Here is a 19,608-nt window from a genome sequence, read left to right on the forward strand (position 1 = left end):
CACCCTGTGGCACCTGAAGGAAGTAGGTGTTAGACTGGCAGGGAACAGCTTGACAGGTTGAATTTCCAGCTATTTATGGCAACTGACAGAGGGGCCTGGAGCCAAGGACGACTGCTCCCAAGTAAAGTCTGCCTTTGGCAAAGAGAGCCTGGCAGAAAAGCAGGGATTTTTCTTGCTGCCAGTGACTTGGGGGTCTCTGATACCAAGTGGGATGGAAGTATTTGCTGTTGTTTTTTTTCCCTTTCTGGCTTTTATTGATGACTGGAGGGGTGAGGAGGCTGCTGAGTGCTGGGCCCAGAAGGGGTGAACGGGTTTATGTTCCTGTGTGTTTACTTTGGACTTCAGGGGCCATGGAGAGAGTGGAACTTTTTATGCAACGCAGCTGGCAGAAGAAAATCTCTCTGATTTGAGGGTGTTGGAGGGTGGATGGATCAACAAAAATTCAGAAGGAAACAATTTCAGAGTTACTGTTAAATTATGCTGCTCGGGAAGGGGATGTTCTCTGGGCACTATGGCCACACTGATCAATTCTCACTCCTCAGAGTGGCAGGCAGCCTTCACAGCCAGCCTTGAACAGCTGGCTCAGCCCCCTGGGACCAACCTCCCAGTGAAACCAGCCTGCCAGAAGAGCCCTGCCCAGTTCCCCTCAGATAGGTACAGCTATTCCAGGCTGATGGACAGACAGACACTCCTGTTTCACCAGCTGGTTTACAAATACTCAGAGGACGCAGCAGGAATAATGTTGATTTCAATACTCCAGTAGCTGAAACAGATTTAAAGATAAAGCAAGGGAATAAACATAGAGGAAAAGCAAGCTTGAACACACAGATTTTGTTGCATTGCACAGATGTTTGATGTGTAGACATCTTGGGGTAAATATTTTATTTTCTGAAAACCAGACAATTTAATTATCCCACATAAAGCTTCACAATTGCTTTTTTTGTTTGGTTGGTTTTGGGTTTTTTGGTTTCTTTTGGTTTTAGAGTTTTATGGTTTTTGGGCTGTATTTTTTTGCTTAAGCAAGTAAAAAAAACTAGTTACCCATAAAAACTGAAGAAAGAAGGGACTATGTTTACTGGGAGATTTGCCAAGGCACAGGAGATTTAGGTTTAAGTCTCTCCTCTATCTCAAGGATATCAAATCCCCATGTGGGACACACCCTTATCTTTCCTATAGAGGAAAACCACCCTGAGATGTTTTGTTCTCAAAAAGTTCCTGGAGGTGTTTTACCTTGCATGGAATATCAGCCAAAGTTCTAATCCTTGTACAAATAAATCTTCTGTACTTGTATATATCACAATAACAAAGGGACGATGTCTGTCAGTCCCACATAACCATACTCAGGTAATTTTTTGGCTATGGCATTATCACAGTCTGTGGGAGAAGGATCTAATGCCTGGATAGAAGATTTTTTTTTTTTGAGATGCTATTATGCAAGAAAACAAATAAATAAAAATCTCACAGCACCAGGGTATAAAGTAAAACACTTCAACCTCACCTCACACACCACATTTCTTGGTACAAGGAAACACAGACGTGCTTTGCTGGTCAGAACCAGAAGTATGAGTGCAGTATTTTCTCAGCAACTCTCCACCAGAATAATTGTAGAGACGTTCACCTTCTCCCCAGATATTCCTAGGAAAACATCATTCTCCTGATTTTTCAGAGCCGGTATATTTGATAAACTAGTGTTAACACAATGGCCATCTTCACAGTGAAATTCAAAAACCACAGATGGGGCATATCAGAGATGACACTGTACCAAGGCTCTCCCAGCCTATGCCTCTTCTTTCATCAGCCAGTTGTACAGTTAACATCCCTTTGGATTCTTTCAGAATTATCTAATTCACTCAATCATGTGCCTGCTTCTTTTTATTAACATCAAAAGGCTTTGGATCCGGCCCTACTAAAAAAAAAAAAAAAAAGAGTAGTTTTTCTACAAGGCTATTGTGCATTTTTTATCAGGTCCACAATAGCTCCTCTGTGACTCCTCTCCCTGCCTCACCTCTCATCACACGCACGTTAGCAGATAACATGACATTAAAGAGCCATCAGTGTCCTCCAGGAAAGCTGCAGGAAGGTTTCCTGGCCTGCCAAGCAGCAGTTCTGATAAGGAATCACCTGCACAAGCAGCACATTCCTACCTCACTACCAGCATTCTCTCCAACTACAGATGTCTTGCCACAAATTACTGTGACTGAAAGGGTTTGGGCTGCAGCAGAAGAGATGGGAAGAGGGAAAAAGGAGTTCTTATTTTAAAACCATTTCTGCCTGATTCTGCAATTGAAAATTTCTTATGCCTGGAGGTTAGAGAGTGGCTTTCCCTACGCATCTTTTTCCTAGCTTAATCTCCACCCCTGCCACCCAAAATCCCCTGTTTCTGGGCTTCACTGCAGTTATCATCGATCAGTAATTTACAGCTTCAAAATACACATTCTCAAATGACACAGCTCTGGTCTTCATAATAAATCAAGGCCCTACCTGTGGGCAAAAACTTCCCTGACAACCAAATAAAAAGGCATTCAGTGGGATACCAGACAATTATAATGGCCCCAGTAGAAAAAGTAAATCATAATAAGAATTGAACACAGAGCTCTTTTAACATCACCTCCAAAACCACTGCTCAATTGAAAGTGTTTTAACTTCAGTGAATGGTGTAAAACTTAAAATTAGTAAATTAATACAATTAAATTAATTAACTGCAAATTAGACTAAGTTTCAGAGGAAATGAAGTAATGACACGTTTTACATTTCAGACCTTGCACAGCTGAAGTTGTGTCCTTGAAGAGCTACAGATATTTCCTTGCTCTTACACTGCTGAAATCCCTGATATTTTCAATACTAAGTACAGAAAAGTACTCAAAATTCTACAAAACTGTTTTTCAAAGCATGACTAATAAAAGTACACCAGAAAGTTTATAGAGTAAGCAATTTTGAAGATGCTGAAAATTACTTATAAAAGGTGTTCTTATCAAAAGACACACCCTTTAATACACCTGAAAAATATCAGAGAGTGGAAAATCACCTGAGTGAATAATCATAAATTTCAACTGAAAAATTGAGTGAGGGAAGGATGATTCAGAGTTTGTGTTCACTGCTCAATCTTAAGTAATGTTCTAAGTACTAACAAACAGGAAACATCTTTGCTAAGGTGCTGAATGTTTTTTCTTTCCTCTTGAAGCATATAAAGGTTGAAGATGTTCAGCACATGATGTAACTGGGTACTCTAAAACTGGACCCTGTATAATCAGCCTTCCACTAGAAAAGTACAGGAGTTGCATTGATTCCTGGTTTACACTTCTAATTGCAAAAAAGAAACCAAATCTTACTTTAGACAATACTGATATTCACAGGACATAACAGCATGTGTTAACTGGTAATGTCACTGCTTTTAGAAAACAATCCATATAGCACATATAATTGAGAAAGTGATTTTAAATCTGTGAGTGCTTGATCCTTATCAATTCACAAAATCCAGACTCCTTTTCCCAACTCCACTCTCCTTCTCAGGAAAGAAAAAAAAAAACAACAACCCAGAGGTTGCACTAAACTAGGCTCAAAGCTCGTTAGATAGAAATCACAGTCTGAGAACGACTGTAAAGGGGTTTAAATTTTCTGTCTGAGAGCATGAGCTCTGGCTCCTAAGCCTTACTGTGGGGCTAGGGAGCCACCCTTTGGTCACTGCTCTAAGTGCAAAATCAATATATCCGCACACTCTGACAGCTTCTGCCCTTCTGAGGAGGGCTCTTGATGAACACCTATAAATTTGCTGGGCTTGCCAACAGCTGTTCCAAGGATGTTTCTGGTTTAACACCATTTACAGAGTGTATCTTATCTCACAGGGATGGCAGGGAGGAGTAACTTCTGCACGTGGGGGGCTTTGAGCATGTTATGTGTTAAATAAACAAAAAATGTTGTTACACTCTGTGCCCTCCATTCTCCATCCTGTCACAGACACAGACCACAATTCCCACAAACTGAGCGACTGCAGCATCACTTCTCACTGAAATGAGGATGAAAGGAAACTGAACATTTGTAGCTTTGTAGGTTTCTCTTCCCAGAGCCCAAAATTGACTAAATGAAAAGGTTTCACCTGAATTACAAACTACTTTGTGACAGACAGACATAGATGAGTGTGAAAAGGAGAGCAACACACAGAAAAAAAACAACAAACTGCTGGCTTATGATTTCAGAAAAATGGGCTGGACACTGATGTAGAAAGGAAAAAAAAATCCTCAAAGAATGCAAAACACAGATATTAAGCTCAAGAGAGGTCAGCCGACAGGGCAGAAAGGGAAACCCATGGAAAGCAGCCAGAGAGATTAAACTTAAGCCCCACACAACTCTTATTTCACATTGAAAACCACAAACCATTCCCAGAAAGGAAGAAACTTTTATGCTCCCTCTTAGCCTTGATGTGAGCAACCTTCTCAAATGCTTCTGCATTTTACGAGGAGGGACTGAGTTCCCAGAGTTTTCCATTTACTCCTCCCTCAGGACTTTGGGGGCTGTTGTTCTTTCTTTCAACTCAGGATCATCCTCTGCCATAGTCAGCTTTTGCTGGTCAGTGTCACAGGGAACCAGTCCATGAGGCAGAGAAGATAAATAGTGGAGATATAAAGCACTGGATAACCCAGCCACAGCAGGAAAGCAGCGGTCTGGAGTTTGGATACAGACTTGGGAACACCAAGACAAGGAAACAGATGAACTACAGACTGTTGGGTGACCAAATAGAAAAAAAAAAAAAAAAAAAAAAAAAAAAAAAAAAAAAAAAAAAAAAACAGGCTGGAAATAGCCATTAGTTCAAATTACAGGTAATTAGCAGAGGTTGAAGTAATTAGCATTTGCTGGGGTAATTAGCACTTGCTGGAGCAGTCATAGTGAAGGAAGCAGTGACAGCACTGAGGACAAACGTACTTCACATGCTCAGGAGCTCTTTCAAACGCTACACACCAGATGACCCTTGTGTTCCCACAAGATGAACATTCCTACTCACCTGTCACTTTTGGAGACACAGATGCCAGGAGCTCTCCAAGCCCACATGATAAGTTTGGAGCAACATGAGAACAACAGAGGAATTTCCAGTTGATCAAACTGCAAGGACTCTTTGGCTACTTTTAAAATCAAGGGCCTTTTCCTCCCACCACCAGAGAAAGGAGAGCACACTGGATCACTGAACACTTCCATTGGCTAAAAAGTAGTGTTTAATTATTCTGTTAGTGACTCTCAGACACTTTTCCTTACCCCAAAATATAAAAAGTGAATATGAAGTATAAAACTGATAGAAAGAAAATAAATAGGGCACGAGACAGCCATTACAGTCTTTGGTTTCTTTCCTGAGGTATGGGGCCACACACACTGCATACTTTTCTGTAAAGGATTTTGTTGAAAAAAAAGCATTTATTTTTATTTCAGCCTGTAGTAATGCAGTACATTTAGATTCTTACACTAATTAATGCTACCAGTAAATTAAACAGCAGTTTTGATTTGTGACTGCAGTACTGTTAGATGTCAGTGTAGAAAGCATTTGCACCATGGACTGACAAAAGGGTCTGACTGTAAATACAGTCAGACACATCTTTGTCTTCTGCATTTGAGCAGGTTTTCAAGGTGGTCACTTGACTGCTGGAAGTTGAAACCAAGATAAACCCAGTGTGAAAAGGCCTCTTCTGAAAAGGAGTAATCGCATGAAGAAGATGATGTCATAGTTTTTGGAATTATGACTGCACTAATAAATGAATGGGTTTGAAAGGACTTGTTTTGCTACACCACACTGCAAACCCAGGAGTGGCAGGGTTTCTTGGTTAATTTGCTAGGAAAGAGAATTTGGATGTGACTTGGATGTGGTTCCCTCCACCAATATTGGTCACAGTTGGCTGTAGAGTACTGAATCTGGAACTGAACAGAAATTTAGGAAAGCAATAGCATAATGTGACTGAGATAATTTATCATCAGGTAATGGCACCCTGCTGATATTTATTCTAAAACACTTCTGGAAGAAGCATCTTATAAAAGTTACCTAATTGCTTCATTGCAGAAGAGCAATTGTGTGGTGATACTGCTGTCAAAACACAGCAGTTGCACAATGTCTTCAAAGGAAATAAAAACAAATCAACATGGACTTAGCTAATTGAAGTCAGACAGAACTGAGTGGCAGGCACCAGTTTGGGCTGAGGCACGACATTCTCCACCAGGCTGCAAAAGTTCCACCCAAACAGGTAAATCTCAGACATCCAAAATACCTTGTGTCGTGCTTGCTTTCATCCTGAAAGTGTTCAAACACAAATACCCTCATTCTGGATAAGTTTCCTGGGATTTTCTGTTTTGGGTTGCTACAGGTGATTGGAAGCACCAAGATTAATGTGTGACCAGTGACCGGCAAGGCACTTTAGCAAGAACAGATTTAATTCAAAACTGTGGAAAAGCAGGGACTTACAAGGACCCTGAGGGAACCATTGCTGCCTCATCCTCTGTACAACAGACCCCTGTCTTCAAACGAAGATTCAGATTCGTGAATTCTAATGAAGAAACAAAAAAGACATCTCCACACATTAGGAATGTGTTCAGGTGCTTTAAACCTCATCTTATGAGGGTGAACAGCTGGTGCAGAACCAGCATCCCTGCAATGTGTTTAGCACATGGCTCTTCTCATGGTGACCCAGAGCTTTTCCTCTCCTTGTTGTGAGGACACACTCTCCAGAGCTGGGCAGGCATCTCAAGAAGACCTTTTGCACTCATGAACTACAAGGAGAAAAGGGGCCAATGTGGCTGCAGTTCTGCCAGGCAAGAGGCAGGAACTGGGAGAAGCTCCTTCAGTATCCACTGCAGCTCCTCAAAAAGGAGTGTTCACAGTGACCACCTTACTTTACAAAAGTACAACATTGGGTGGCAAACCTGAGGCAACCTTGCCTGGTGACACAAGAAAGAACCAACACTTACATGTCCCCACACTGGGGGACATGTTCAGGGAGTCATTTATGAGAGCCAAGCCTTCCATGTGTGTCCCACAGGAGTGTTAAAATCAGGATGTGCCTGGAGCAGGATCACCTCTGCACGTGCTCAGGGACATCTTCACAACACACAGCTTGCTGCCAACTGCAATTTGATCTTTAAAACTCAGTTTTAAGCACCACAGAACAAAACAAGGTGACCAAGACTCAAACCTTTATGATAATTAGGAAACTCCAGCCTTTGAATAAAGAGCCTTTTTACCTCTATCTTAATAGTAGCAAGAAATGCTGCCAACTTCCATTAAAGGAGCATCTACTTTCCAATCAGCAACTGCAGCCTCTAGGTAATTCCTACCAGTCCCTGGCAAAACATTGCACTACAAATAATTCAGAGAAAGTTCTTGATGGGACCCCGGTTGCTAGCATCTTCTCAATCTCACTTGCTGCCATGGAAGAGATAAAAAATGGAATAGTATAAACAACTTGAAACAGTGTGCATTTGACAAAACATTGCTTGAGTAAAAACTGTATTTTGAAAGAAATAAATCCTGTTGTGATTTTGATTATACTAATTATTTACTTTATTGAATTGTTTCCACTTTTAAAATGTATATGTTTTGTTCTACTGTCTACTAAGACGAAGAATAAAACCAGACTGATCAGTTTTGCCTTTGGAACTCCTGTATCAGTTGCCAACACAATAATTTTTAAGCTGTAAACAATACCTGGTGAAATTTTAATCCAAACTAGTATAATTTTCAAATCCACATCTTAAAACTGTTTCTGGAAGCACTTCTCTTCATACTGAATTTGAAACTTTTTTAGAGAAAAGAATCAGTATTTTATGCCTGCATTATGCAACCACATGACATTCTGAAAATGGAATTATTCAGAGGGAGCAATATTTCATCAAAGAACCATTAATGAACTGAAAAGAAAACCCTGGTGCTGTTACACTTCCTGCCCATCAGGCAAATACATAGAACAGATCAGAATGTTTTGTCCAAAGGCTGGGAAGCGCCCCAGGGTCTCCCAAGTGTCCGTGAAGATGTTGTACTTCAGGAAGAGTCGCTGCTCCAAGCTGGAAGACAGAGTAATATTCCTACTCAAGATATAGACTCCGTCGTTGTGGAGAGTGCAAGTCAAGTTAAGGCCGGATTTGGATGAGTTCTCGTTGAGGTAGAGCCACTCTTTGGTGGCAATGTTGTAGGACTGCACTGTCAGCACGTCCTCACTGGGGCTGGATCTCTGGCTTGGTCCGGGCTCCAGGATGCAGCCCCCCACCAGGTAGATGGTCTCCTCCACAGACAGCATCTGCTGCTTGCGGACGTGCACGTCGCACAGCTCCAAGTTGGTCCAGGAATCAGAAGTGGGACAGTACTGCAGGATGCTCATGTTCCTGCCTGAAACAGAGAGGAGGCATTTGCAAATCAGTAGTTCTGTCACAAGGCACTGGTGGGGGAGTGTTTTTCTTCCCTACAAAGTGTCCCAGCCTTTCCTGCAGATTGCTCACACTCTTGCAGGGCAAGCCAGGGGAGAAATGGTGATCACTGACAACTGCAGCTCTTTGCCCTGGACACGAAACTTTGAACGTTCTGTTCCTTGGCACAGGGGAAATAAATGATGCTACTTCTGGCACATTACATGATGTAAATTGTCTGGGCCCGCAGATTTTAGCAAAATCCAATCCCCACCTTTCAGTTTATGCTTTTAATTTTGTCTCTGATTGATACATAAGTATTTTTTTACAAAGAGGGAAAATTGAGCAATATTCTCATCTCCAGAAGTGGTCACAGATGAATCAAACTATCATGAAGAGAGTACACTTCATTAATGGCTGCCAAGTGATGATTTATCATCCAAGCTTAACTCTGATATTTCGCATTTTAGTCCACAAATCAAAGTTTTATGGAATAAAATTTGTAAAGCTGGTTACATTTCAGCAAGTGGTCTGGATGACCCAAGGGCACCTTATAAAGGGAGAAACACACATTGTCAAAATCATCTAAGAACCAGGAAATCTGTGCTCTGCCATGAGGCAGAGGCTCAGAAAGAAGCTGAAATCACCTCCATAATTCACAATTCAGTGTGTGCATATGTTTGCAATAGTGTTATTCCACAAAACTGTTACAATGCCAACCTGATTTATGGTGAGAGAAGAACCTGGCTGTGCCCAAGGCTTCACTAAATTATCACAGAATCCACACGACTCAATAAATTCAGTTCCAGTCTCTAGAGACCTGAGCTCAAATCCAACCTCAAGTGACAAGCAGGAACAGGTTTGCAGACTCCAGACAGGTCTTTTATTAAATCTCCTCCACAGTACCAGTCTGTCCTGCATGATGACTTCCAGATGAGCTCCCAGGGGAAAGAGCAGACAGGGACATACTGACAAGTTCTGTGAGGGCACAGGTATAAATAGCCAGAAATATAACTGGATTGTGAATGAAGAGCATCAGTGGCATGATCAGGGAGGTGCTGCTCCATCCAGCATTTGCACCCTGAGTATTTTCATGGCAGTGCTCTGTGAAACTACAGCTCTACATATAGATGACCTTTGTCTACAAACAACCTATCATTCTCTGACTCATTAAGGGGAGGAGAAGTCCCAATTAAGTTTCTATGACTATCTATAGCAGTTAAATTCCCCTGGAAAATGTGCTATTTAAGAGGAGGTGTATGAAATAGAAGTCCATTGCAACATGGCACTCACATGCTCAGTCCACAGCCTGGGTCTTTTATATCCACTGAAACAACAAAAAAATCACAAAACAAAACCCACAGTACAAAATGTGAACACTACAGTGTGTGACATGGAATTTCTATTAGGATCTAGGTTCAGAAGTGAGAGCTGCAAATTCAAGAGAGGGATTTTATTCATTATAATTTACAGTGGGAAATTCCACATCCTCCCATTCAGGAGAAAGCTCTACACAAATTTAAAAAAAACAGCCCACAAAATCTACAAAAAGTGAGGTATATACAGAAACACCAAAAATTACAAAAAATAACATAAATAACATAAATATAACATAATAAATAACATAAAAAGAACATTAACTGCTGCATGTGTTTTATGTAGTAAAGGCAGCAAACCAGCATATAAACCTTAGTGTTTCTCAGATCTTTAGGTCTTAACACTTTCTGACATCAGCATACTTGAGAAGGAAAATCACCAGTGTAACTGTGGCAATTCTGGTGTCAAAGTCTCCTACCAAGATGTCACAGAAAAACTCACTCTAGACCCTTGTTCAGGAAATTATTTATAGCAAGCATAGGTGTTTGTTGTCCTGAGTGATCCTGGATTTATACAGAAGCCTAAATGTGCTAGTTATCCACTGCTCAAAACTTCCTATTGTTTCACTGCTTGATCTCCATTGAAAAAGGCTTTTAGGAAGACCTGAGAAATGACAGAGGTTTGGAGGGCAGCAGCAATCTCCTGGAGTGTGGAAAAAGCCAGAGGTAACTCACAATTCTCCTTCAGCTGAACCTACAGGCACCAAGTACTGAGTCAGGAGCTGACACAGGGTAGCAATCCTGACTGCACATGCCTTGTTCAGGAGTTTTAAAGGAATGGGATCTGCATCAGCAACGTGCTGACCTTCCTCTTCATGACACCAGAACCAGGCAGCCTGATGGAAGCACAGCACAAGTATCAGAAAAGGAACTTGCACAGTGCAGAGGGTGTAGGAGAATAGCCGGTCCTTCCATAATTGTGTAGCACTCTTAACCAAATCAGAGGTTTTTCAGTTTTTCACCTCACCTCTTCTTTCTCTCTCTCTAGATAAAAATGCCAAACCCTTAACCCTGGTCTCTAGAGACAAGACTTCCCATTAACCCCTTCAACCCCTTCTCCTTGTTCTCTTGTCTCACAGGATGTTTCCCTTCGGATCTGACTTCTCAGCACAAGCATTTCATGCCAGACATCTCAGATTCCCAGTGCTGGACATGAGGGAGCACAGTGGCCCCAGCAGACCCTGTAGTGGGGGTGACCAGAGGACTGGGACTGCAGCACACACAGCACAGCACAGCACAGCACAGCTCTCCATATAGACACAGGCACATCTTCCTCACAGAAGCCACCAGGCTCTGGGTCAGAACAGTCTGGACATGATGTGTTTGAGGGTTTTCATTACCAGATGGACCTTAAGGGGTGGCAGTGTGTCTTTTATGAACTTTAAAATGATTCAGAGCTCAAATCTGCTCAAACACTAAAAGCTTGTTCTAACATCAGTTTAGTTTTGCTTGCGGTACTGTCTGTAAAAGCTCATCTGTCTTCTAATTTCATTCTCTGCTTGGAAAGAAAGCCTTAAAACTGCTGTGGTCAACTGAAGTGGGCAAAGGCCAAATTCAAACTTACGAAATCCTGGTAAATACTGAACATTTGACATGTTTAAAAAAATGACTTCCAAAGCTCTGAGAAAATGTCTTCCTTCCAAAAAATGGCACTATGTACTTAAGGAATAAACAAATGGGAGGTTTTTTTTTTTAACTGGACTTGTTTGCCCACTGGATAAAAGAAAAGTAATTGTCAGAAGAGAATGAGACTTCAAATCCTCCCCTCTGTACAGTGTCTGCAGAAAATTTGGTGTAGAAATTAAATAACCTTAAAGTGTTGGTTCTTGCTTCAGTTTTTGATTGTTCTATTCCATTATTAAGGTATAACTCAAATCTGCCTGTGAAACACTGAAATACTGTAGTGAAAAGACCATGACGTCTGTTAATACATGAGAAACACTAAGGCAGGCAGATATTTTCTATGAATTTTTCCTTCTGACAGTCTAAACCATGTATTTAAAAAACAAACAAAGTATATCTGTTGAGACCTCTCTCTACGGCTTGATCAAAATCTAAGAAAAGGAGTAGTGGCTAAGCTGGGTGCTAAAGTACCCATTAGCTTGTTCTCTGTAAGTACCAGAGCCCCAGGTCCACACAGGCTCTGAAAAAAACCCAACAAACTGATTATTTTCTGATAGAGCTATTGTTTTGTTTTGTTTATTTCATCAACAATTTTCTACCAGCAATTTATTTCTTTGTGTTTTAATCAGCATTATGCAGCCTTCTACAGGAGTTCAAAAGCTTTCCTGAAGAACAGGAGAAAATTATCTGGGCCTTGGGAACAACCAGGTAAAAAGCAACAAGAAGAGCAAACTTGTTACCTCGTGCAGTGTATCCTCCAATGACGTAGATCTTGCCCTTGCATTCACAAGCTGAGAATTCTGCAAGAGGGTTTGGCATGGATGCCACAAAATTCCACCAGTCATTCTCTGGGTTGTAGCACTCCACGTTGGAAAGGGACTGGCCACCGATGGCATAGAGCTTTCCACTGACAGCCAGGAGCTTGAAGTTGGACCTGAAAGAACAGATTGCAGCACTGAAATGAGGTGCACCCCTGTGCAGAAATACAGCCAGGCTCTGACACACTCATCACCACTCACAGCTTGCACCACAGCCTGAGGTATCTGCAGCATCTGAACTCTTCTGTGCCAGGCCAAAACGCTGTAACTACACTGCAATTACTCAGGACAGGAACCACTGAGAGTCTGGATGGAATTGATGATGATGCTGAGACTGAGGAATATTTTATTTTGTATTTCAGCCTGTGCCAGTTCAGCTCTAGACGTTGAGTTAACCAATGTGCTCAGTAGACAGGTCATTTTTATCTGGCTTTTAACAATGTGCCATTGGTAGAGAAAAGTGCATTACATGGACACACAGAGAAAAATATAATTTCAGTTAAAGTTGCAGAAATTTCAAACAAGGCTTGATGGATGCCTATGAATCCATACTTGTTTTAGGCTGTAGTATGGAATCTCTTTAATAACCCTAATAAAAAAGCAATTTAAAGAGGAACACATTGAATCCTGTTCAGCAAAAGAAAGAAGAGAGAATCCTCTGTAGCCTATTCAGCATTAAACTGTTAAAATACGTCATCTGAAGCAAGATCTATCTGTAAATTATGTTCTACCAATAGCTGAACAAAAATGACATTGCACCCCATGAGCAATGCCCTCCAAATGGGTCATTTATTTCTTAGTGTGTTCCACTATGCTCTCAAAATTCATACATGGCAAAGGGCAACTTCCTAATTCTGAAGCATGAGAAGTCGCCTATCTCACAGCCTGAAGGTAACACAGACAGAAACAAATGGTCCATGGGTATCAGAGGTGCAGATCTGGATGAAAAACCTGGAGGATGTGAAGACAGAGCTCTTGTTTGCTGTTCTTCTTTCCAGCTAGGGAAGCTAGTCTAAAAAAGGATGAGCTTTTCCTCTCTCTAGTCTCATTGCCTAGGAAAGTTGTTCCTTCTCTTCTGCTGAGCCAATTGAGATTTTACCATTACTATCCCAACTAACTGGATGTGTGGCAGTCCCTGGATTGCACCAGCTCAGCACAAAGCCAAACAGGGAACTGTGTTATGTCTGTAAAACTGAAATGATGTTTCAGACCTGCACTGGCCTGCTGGGCAGCAAAGGAAGTACCACCCTGCAGGAATCCAGCATTCAAAACTTACTGCTAAGTACTTTTGCAGGGTTTTGAATGGACGAAATAAACCCTGCCGAGCTGCAGACTGCCCTGCAACTTCTTTTATTAAATTTATTTGGAAAAAAGATTTGTTTCCAGATGGAATCACTTTGTTCTTGTCAGCCTGATACAGCTTAGGAAACTAAAATGTTCCTTTGGAGGAATTAATTGCTTTTTATTCTTTTTTTCCCCCCCTGACATCTACGATCAGGTCAGTCTGTTCATATTCCCTCAATAGCAATTATCCTTTCCATTTCAGAGAATCCAGAATAACATGGCTATCAGAAGCAGGTATGAAATGAGGATAATTACTTGCAAAACATTATGATTTTGAAAGCAATATACCTGTTGCAAAAGTTAGGACAGAGAAAATATTTCTACAAATTAACAAAGGGGAAAAACCACTGGGAAAACTATCTATTGAAACACAAACAGCACAACTTTCAGTTTTAAATATTCTAAAAGGAGGCCACAAACCTCTGTATCAGTCATTTAACCACTTTGAAACATTTGTTAAAATGGATGACATTCAGTGGAGGTATCTCAGACTTATGGAATACATTAACAATAAGGTTCATTTTACTCAAAAGTAGCTGCAAGTATCCATCAGCACACTTCATATGAAAGTTTGGACAATGGCTCAATATGCTATGAAAAACTTCTGCCATTCACCTTTCCATGCCAGTAACACCAGGTGTTTTTATGGAGAGTGCACATTAGGAAATATTTTGTGCATTTTTAGTCTGTTTTAATGTGTTGGAGCAGCTGGAAACAAGGAAAGCAAACACTGAGCTGGCAGCCAGCTCTCCACAACCAACAACTGTTCCATGGACTACAGCCTGGAAACAGCAGGGCCACATCAGTCACATTCCACCATGACAGAGCTCCACTCGCACCTGCCACTTGTCTAAACCTGAGGGATCAAGAGGCGCTTTCCAAAAACCAGGCCTAGAGGGTCCCTTCTTGCTGGGACAAGCTGAGGTATAAGCTGTTGTCTGCTGCCCCCACAGACTCTGAAGAGGAGTCCAGGAACAGCAGTGAGTGGGAGCTCAGGGCTTTTACCATCGCTCAAAATTTGTTCTTTACTCAACAAAGTGCAAAGCACTGCATGCACAAAGGAAGGAAAATATAACACACCAATGCAAAGGAGCTGGAGCAGAGAGGCTTCTGCATGCAAAACAACATTCCACAGCTTCCCAAAACCCCCTGTGGGTCCTCATTGTGCTAGGTGTATCTGCAGCAGCCCGTGGTGGCAGTGGCTATGAAGGACACACACAGTTTTTGTTCACTGACAATCTCACTTAGTGCACACCAAAAAGAGTTAGCCCAAATACTGGGGAGGACTTTGATCAGAGGAGTGGCTAAACGTGGGCACAACAGACCTGGGAGGAAGATTCCAGTGTAGGCTGGACTCTACACTGCTAGAGGATTTCAAGAGCAAGTTAAATATACATTTATTTGCAAGGCAGCCTAGGTCCTGCTGCAGAACACGAGCCTTGGAGTAACCAGCATTGTTTCTTCCTGCCAAATGATGAATTTAACCTTAAAATGTCTCAAAAATCAGATGACCTCTTTATTCTAGAGTTAAAGCACAACAGAGACAAGGAATCATGAAAGCACAGTTATGGAGCAATTCCAAAGTGTTTTACGTATTTTCAATGAGTTCCTTTTTTTCCTTTTTGTATATTTCTCATGCGAATTTGCAGATTACACTGCATCAGACATTTAGCTTCAGTAGTGTGTGATACATTTGTGGTAATTAAGATATAGATGGTTCTAATTTAAAAATTTTTGAAGTCTATTTTCCTTCCAGCACAGAAGAATTTTGAGTAATTAAAAAAAAAACAGTAAAAAATTAGGAAAGGAGAAAGTCTCCTGAACAAGCAGCATTCCCCAGAAGCATCATCTCCTACATTCCTGTAAGTCCTCAGAGTGGCAGTGGTTCAGGTACAGATTGCTCACAAAAATCATGTTCCATGTGCATAATTTCAGCCTGGGCTTACATAGGTCTTCCAGGCCTGGAAGATTTACCTGCCATGAGCAGGAAGGTTCTGAAGGAAAATAGAAGTGGAATATACAGCTATAACTGGCACATGCAGTAGAAATGTTATGTGTATATTATTTTTAAATAGAAAATTTCACCAGACAGTGTTCACTCAAAAAAAAAAAAAAGTTTGGAAAGGTATTCAAGGACATTACTGCAACAGTCCCCTTTTCACTTTGTTTCCTTCTTGACTCCAAAGACCACGAGGGATCTTACAACATGGAGCTGCTTCTATTAAAAAGTTCAGGCCATTCTCTCTCTTGAGAATTCCAACTACAGAAACACATCTAGCATGAAAAGGTCTAGAAAACCTGATCTGTTGTGGACTATTTGTGATCAGCACTGGATTTAGCACTCAGACGATGAAAAATTCCATGCTCAGCCAGCCACAGGCTTCCTTGGTGAGCCTGAGCACATTATTTTAGCTCCCTTGGGTATGCATAAATTGGGAATAACACTCTCTGAAGGTCCTGGGGGACATCACAAGAACATTATACAGGACTTGCCTATTGTGAAAAAGTTTGAAAATAAAGTTATAAAACCTGTACACCTAAAAAGAAAGCCAACAGTGAAGACCCAAACCAGAATGGCTGCTAAACATTCAGGTGGCTTTCATCTTCTACTTAGGAGTTAGGAGTGTTTCATCTAAGCACGAGATTACAACAATGGAAATAATTCATGATAAAAATACCATAGAACTTGAAAGGTTTGTTTAGGGTAGAAAGCACTTATATGAAGAGTAGAACTGCAAAATTATGCCCATAACTCCTCAGCCTTCCTTTGAAGCCAACACGTGCAGTCACTCATGCAGGACAAATCCATATCCTCTGCTATCTGAAGTCAAACCAACTTCAATGGAAACTAGAGCCCTCCCTGAAGGTATGTCAAATTTCATCCATGGGATGTAATTGTATCAGCTGACACAAATTCATTTGCCAGACAGTCACATGGCTGTAATTCCTAAGCAGAAGGCTGGGCAACCACCCTGCTTATTTTACTACAGCATAACAAACTAAAAATACAATGCCAAGCAAACTGCAGCTCTAATTGCAGCACAGACAGGCATCAGCACTGGGCATGCAGCATGCAAACTCCACATGTTAAAAATGGTGCTGCTCCTGGCTCTGAGGGCACAGGCCATCCCTCCCTGCCATAAAGCACCCAGATGGCCATCAGGGAGCTGACATGTTATGTCAGACAGAAAAAGTAATAATGAACTGCAGAGCTGAGACTCCGCGAAGCTGGGAAAATCAGAAATGTGTTTTGTGAAGGGGTCAGCTGAGTTTCCATGAAAAAAAGTTCCCCCACTTACTCAGGGGACAACATCCTCACTGCTACTTTGCAGGTGTAATTCTGGGTACTTTTTGGCCTGCAGTAACTACGTGGAATTTAAGACTAATTATTCCAAAAATATCCATTTGCCCGCTGTCTTTCTGCAGTAAATGGCCAATGTGAAATTCTAGTTTAAGGAACACCTTGCTGTCACCTGTGATGGGTTTGAAGATTAAGTTGATGTGGCAATGCCATTGAAAACAGTAATAGGCAAAAATATCCATGTGTTTATTTCAAGTATAATGATTACACATCCTAGCAAAAACAAAAAAAAGAGAAAGCGTGGAGGAAAAAAGGATGATCTAGAGTTTGAATACACAAACTGTAAGGTGGAAAAAGGATCTTGGAAAGGTATTTTTTAAAAACCCATGTTGCAGAGTCAACATACATAGTAAGAGCTGTCTTGCTATAGTCACCACAGAAACAGAACTTTGTGATTTGACCAAGGTGGCACTTCTGTGATGAATTTCCATAGGAGACACTGTGTGGGCTGACCCCACCCTGCTTTTCTAGCGAGGCCAAGTGCTCCCAAGCCCCATTTGCAGAGGTCCTGCTGTCGAATGAAGCCAGCTAAAACATCTCTGCTCCCCAGGCACCTCAGGGAACTCTGCTACAGGCTCAGCCTCTAAGAAAGGTCTGTATGAAAAGGTGCTTGTAGTGCTTAAAAGCCAAACATTCATTTTACACATGAAACTTTTCTCAGCGCTGTTCCAAGCAGTCAGAAACACTCAGAAAAATGGTTTCTGATCAGTTGTGATGACTGATTAGGGAGGTGATTATTTTAGCAAAATTCTCACAATACAAGAAGTGGGGGGAGAAAAAAGTTGAAATGGAAAAGACTTAATTTTAGGTCTAATCCCTGTTTTGAGGGAGTTTAGGTGGCAAATGCTAAGTAGAGCCAGGAATAGAGACTGCAGTTCAACTACCCAGATACAAAGCATTTATTCCAGTGGCTCGGGTTTCTGTGCATGATCTTTCAATTCACAGGACAGAGAAGAGGATTTCCATTCCACAGTGAATTTTGGCCTCCTTTTTCTTTTTCAGAGAGAAAAGATAAAATTTAAAATACTTTTACTAAAATGGAAACAAAGAGGAAGTTCATGTTGGAAACAAAGCCAGTTTGTTTCAGTGAAATTAAAGCCTTTGTTTTTATAACTCAAACATGTGGTTAAGGTAGAGAAGCCACAACCTTGGCCGGGGAGAAGGCCTCTCTTCTTGGGCCCTCCTCAAGGCTAGGTCTCTAGTTACTCTTTATTATACAAGTATTTCTGAATGCAAACTAGAATACTGATATGTAATAAATGGTTCAAAATTATAAAGGTAAAAAAGAAAAACCGTCAAAACGATAAATGATTCCCAGATCCAAACATTCCCATCAAGTGAGAAATTTCTCACCATCTTCCTGACGTTTTTCTGGCATTTCACTGAAGTGCAGGCCTACAAAGCATTGAGATTTTTATGGAAGTTCAAACCACTGGACAGCCGCTGCAACTGAATTGTTTCGGCCATCTCCAGCTCTGGTATAGCCCGTACATCCCCGCTAAGAGCAGGACAGCTTGGCACGTACCTAACTGGAGTTACAACACACCAAAAAGAAAGCAGGAAAGGAGTTTCCTCATTGGGTTTGTGTGGCGGTTCAGAGCACAGACAGGTCTGCATCGCATCCCTAAGGCTGAGCCAGCGCCATGGGACCGAACGGGATCTATCTCACCACCAGACAGGGACACACGTGTTACCTCTTCTGGTTCATCGAGGCCAGCTGGCTCCACTCGTTCAGGCACGGGTTGTAGCAGTGCGCGGCCGAGATCTCCTGGCTGGTGATGCGGTAGCCGCCGACGATGAACAGGTAATTGTCCAGCGTGGCCGAGCCGTAGCCGCGGACGCTCACCAGGTCGGCGGGCAGGTTGTTGGCCAGCGGCAGCCACCGCTGCGCCTCCTCGTCGTACCTGAGCATGGCCCAGGGCGCGTCCCCCGCGGGGTGACAGCCGGCGGGCAGCCCCGGCGGGCAGGCGCCCATGAAGTCCCCGAGCAGCAGGAGCGTGGCCGTGCCCCTCATGCGCCGCTCCCGCAGCTGCTGCTGCAGCGCCGGGGGCAGCAGGAGGTGCGGGCGGGCGTCGGGCCTGCGCAGCACCTGGTGGTAGTGGGCGGCCATGAAGTCCAGGCAGGCGTCGTGCAGGTCCTGCAGGCCGTACACCTGCGCCAGGCGGTGCAGCTCGAAGCAGTTGCCCAGCCGCACCTGCGACAGCAGCAGCCGCAGCAGGGGCGTGACCTGCAGGTAGGACGCGGCCTCCACCAGCTCCTCCAGCAGCGGCGGCTCCTCCTCGCCGCCCTCCTCCTGCTCCAGCCTGGCCAGGCAGGACGTGTTGATGAAGTCCAGCACCAGCTCCAGCCCCAGGGCGCTCAGGCCCCCGCGCAGCAGCTGCTCCTCCTGGCCCTGCCCTGCCTCCCGCATGCCCGAGCGGTAGAGCGCTCGGAAATAGTCGCTCTGCTCGATCAGCTTCCTCTTGCACACCGGGTAGCACTTGTCCCCCAGCCGGATCTGCACCACCTCCTCCCCGGCACCGGCCCCATCCTCCGCTTCCCCTTCCCGCTCCTCTTCCTCCTCCTGCCGCCGCCGCCGCCGCTCCGCCAGGGACATCGCTCACCGCGGGCCTGGCCGCGCCTCAGCCCGGCCGGAGCCGCCGCGCCGGCTCCTCCTCCGCCGGCCGGGATGGGCCGGGCCGGGCCGGGCCGGGCCGGGATGGGCGGAGCGGCCCGG

The 19,608-nt window shown here is 43.0% G+C and overlaps 1 protein-coding gene across 1 annotated transcript; it reads right to left on the minus strand.

Annotated features, from left to right (window-relative positions):
* Positions 1 to 7,501: 7,501 nt before the first annotated feature.
* KLHL42 (kelch like family member 42) lies at positions 7,502 to 19,572 on the minus strand. The gene is made up of 3 exons (XM_064421080.1): positions 18,587 to 19,572; positions 12,110 to 12,303; positions 7,502 to 8,353 (listed from the first exon to the last, which is right to left on the minus strand). The coding sequence occupies exons 1-3, from the start codon at positions 19,486 to 19,488 to the stop codon at positions 7,902 to 7,904; spliced, it is 1,548 nt and encodes a 515-aa protein (XP_064277150.1). The 5' UTR covers positions 19,489 to 19,572; the 3' UTR covers positions 7,502 to 7,901.
* Positions 19,573 to 19,608: the final 36 nt, after the last annotated feature.

Source organism: Passer domesticus, chromosome 5 (assembly GCF_036417665.1).
Source record: "Passer domesticus isolate bPasDom1 chromosome 5, bPasDom1.hap1, whole genome shotgun sequence".
Classification (NCBI taxonomy): domain Eukaryota; kingdom Metazoa; phylum Chordata; class Aves; order Passeriformes; family Passeridae; genus Passer; species Passer domesticus.

What these genes read in the sequence shown, in the direction of transcription:
- KLHL42 (XM_064421080.1), bottom strand. Translation starts at nt 19,488, where the DNA reads ATGTCCCTGGCGGAGCGGCGGCGGCGGCGGCAGGAGGAGGAAGAGGAG. An exon ending in GCCTCGATGAACCAGAAGAG is followed by an intron (nt 12,304 to 18,586) that starts GTAACACGTGTG and finishes CTGTTCTTTCAG; the next exon opens with GTCCAACTTCAAGCTCCTGG. An exon ending in TGGAGGATACACTGCACGAG is followed by an intron (nt 8,354 to 12,109) that starts GTAACAAGTTTG and finishes TCTCTGTTTCAG; the next exon opens with GCAGGAACATGAGCATCCTG.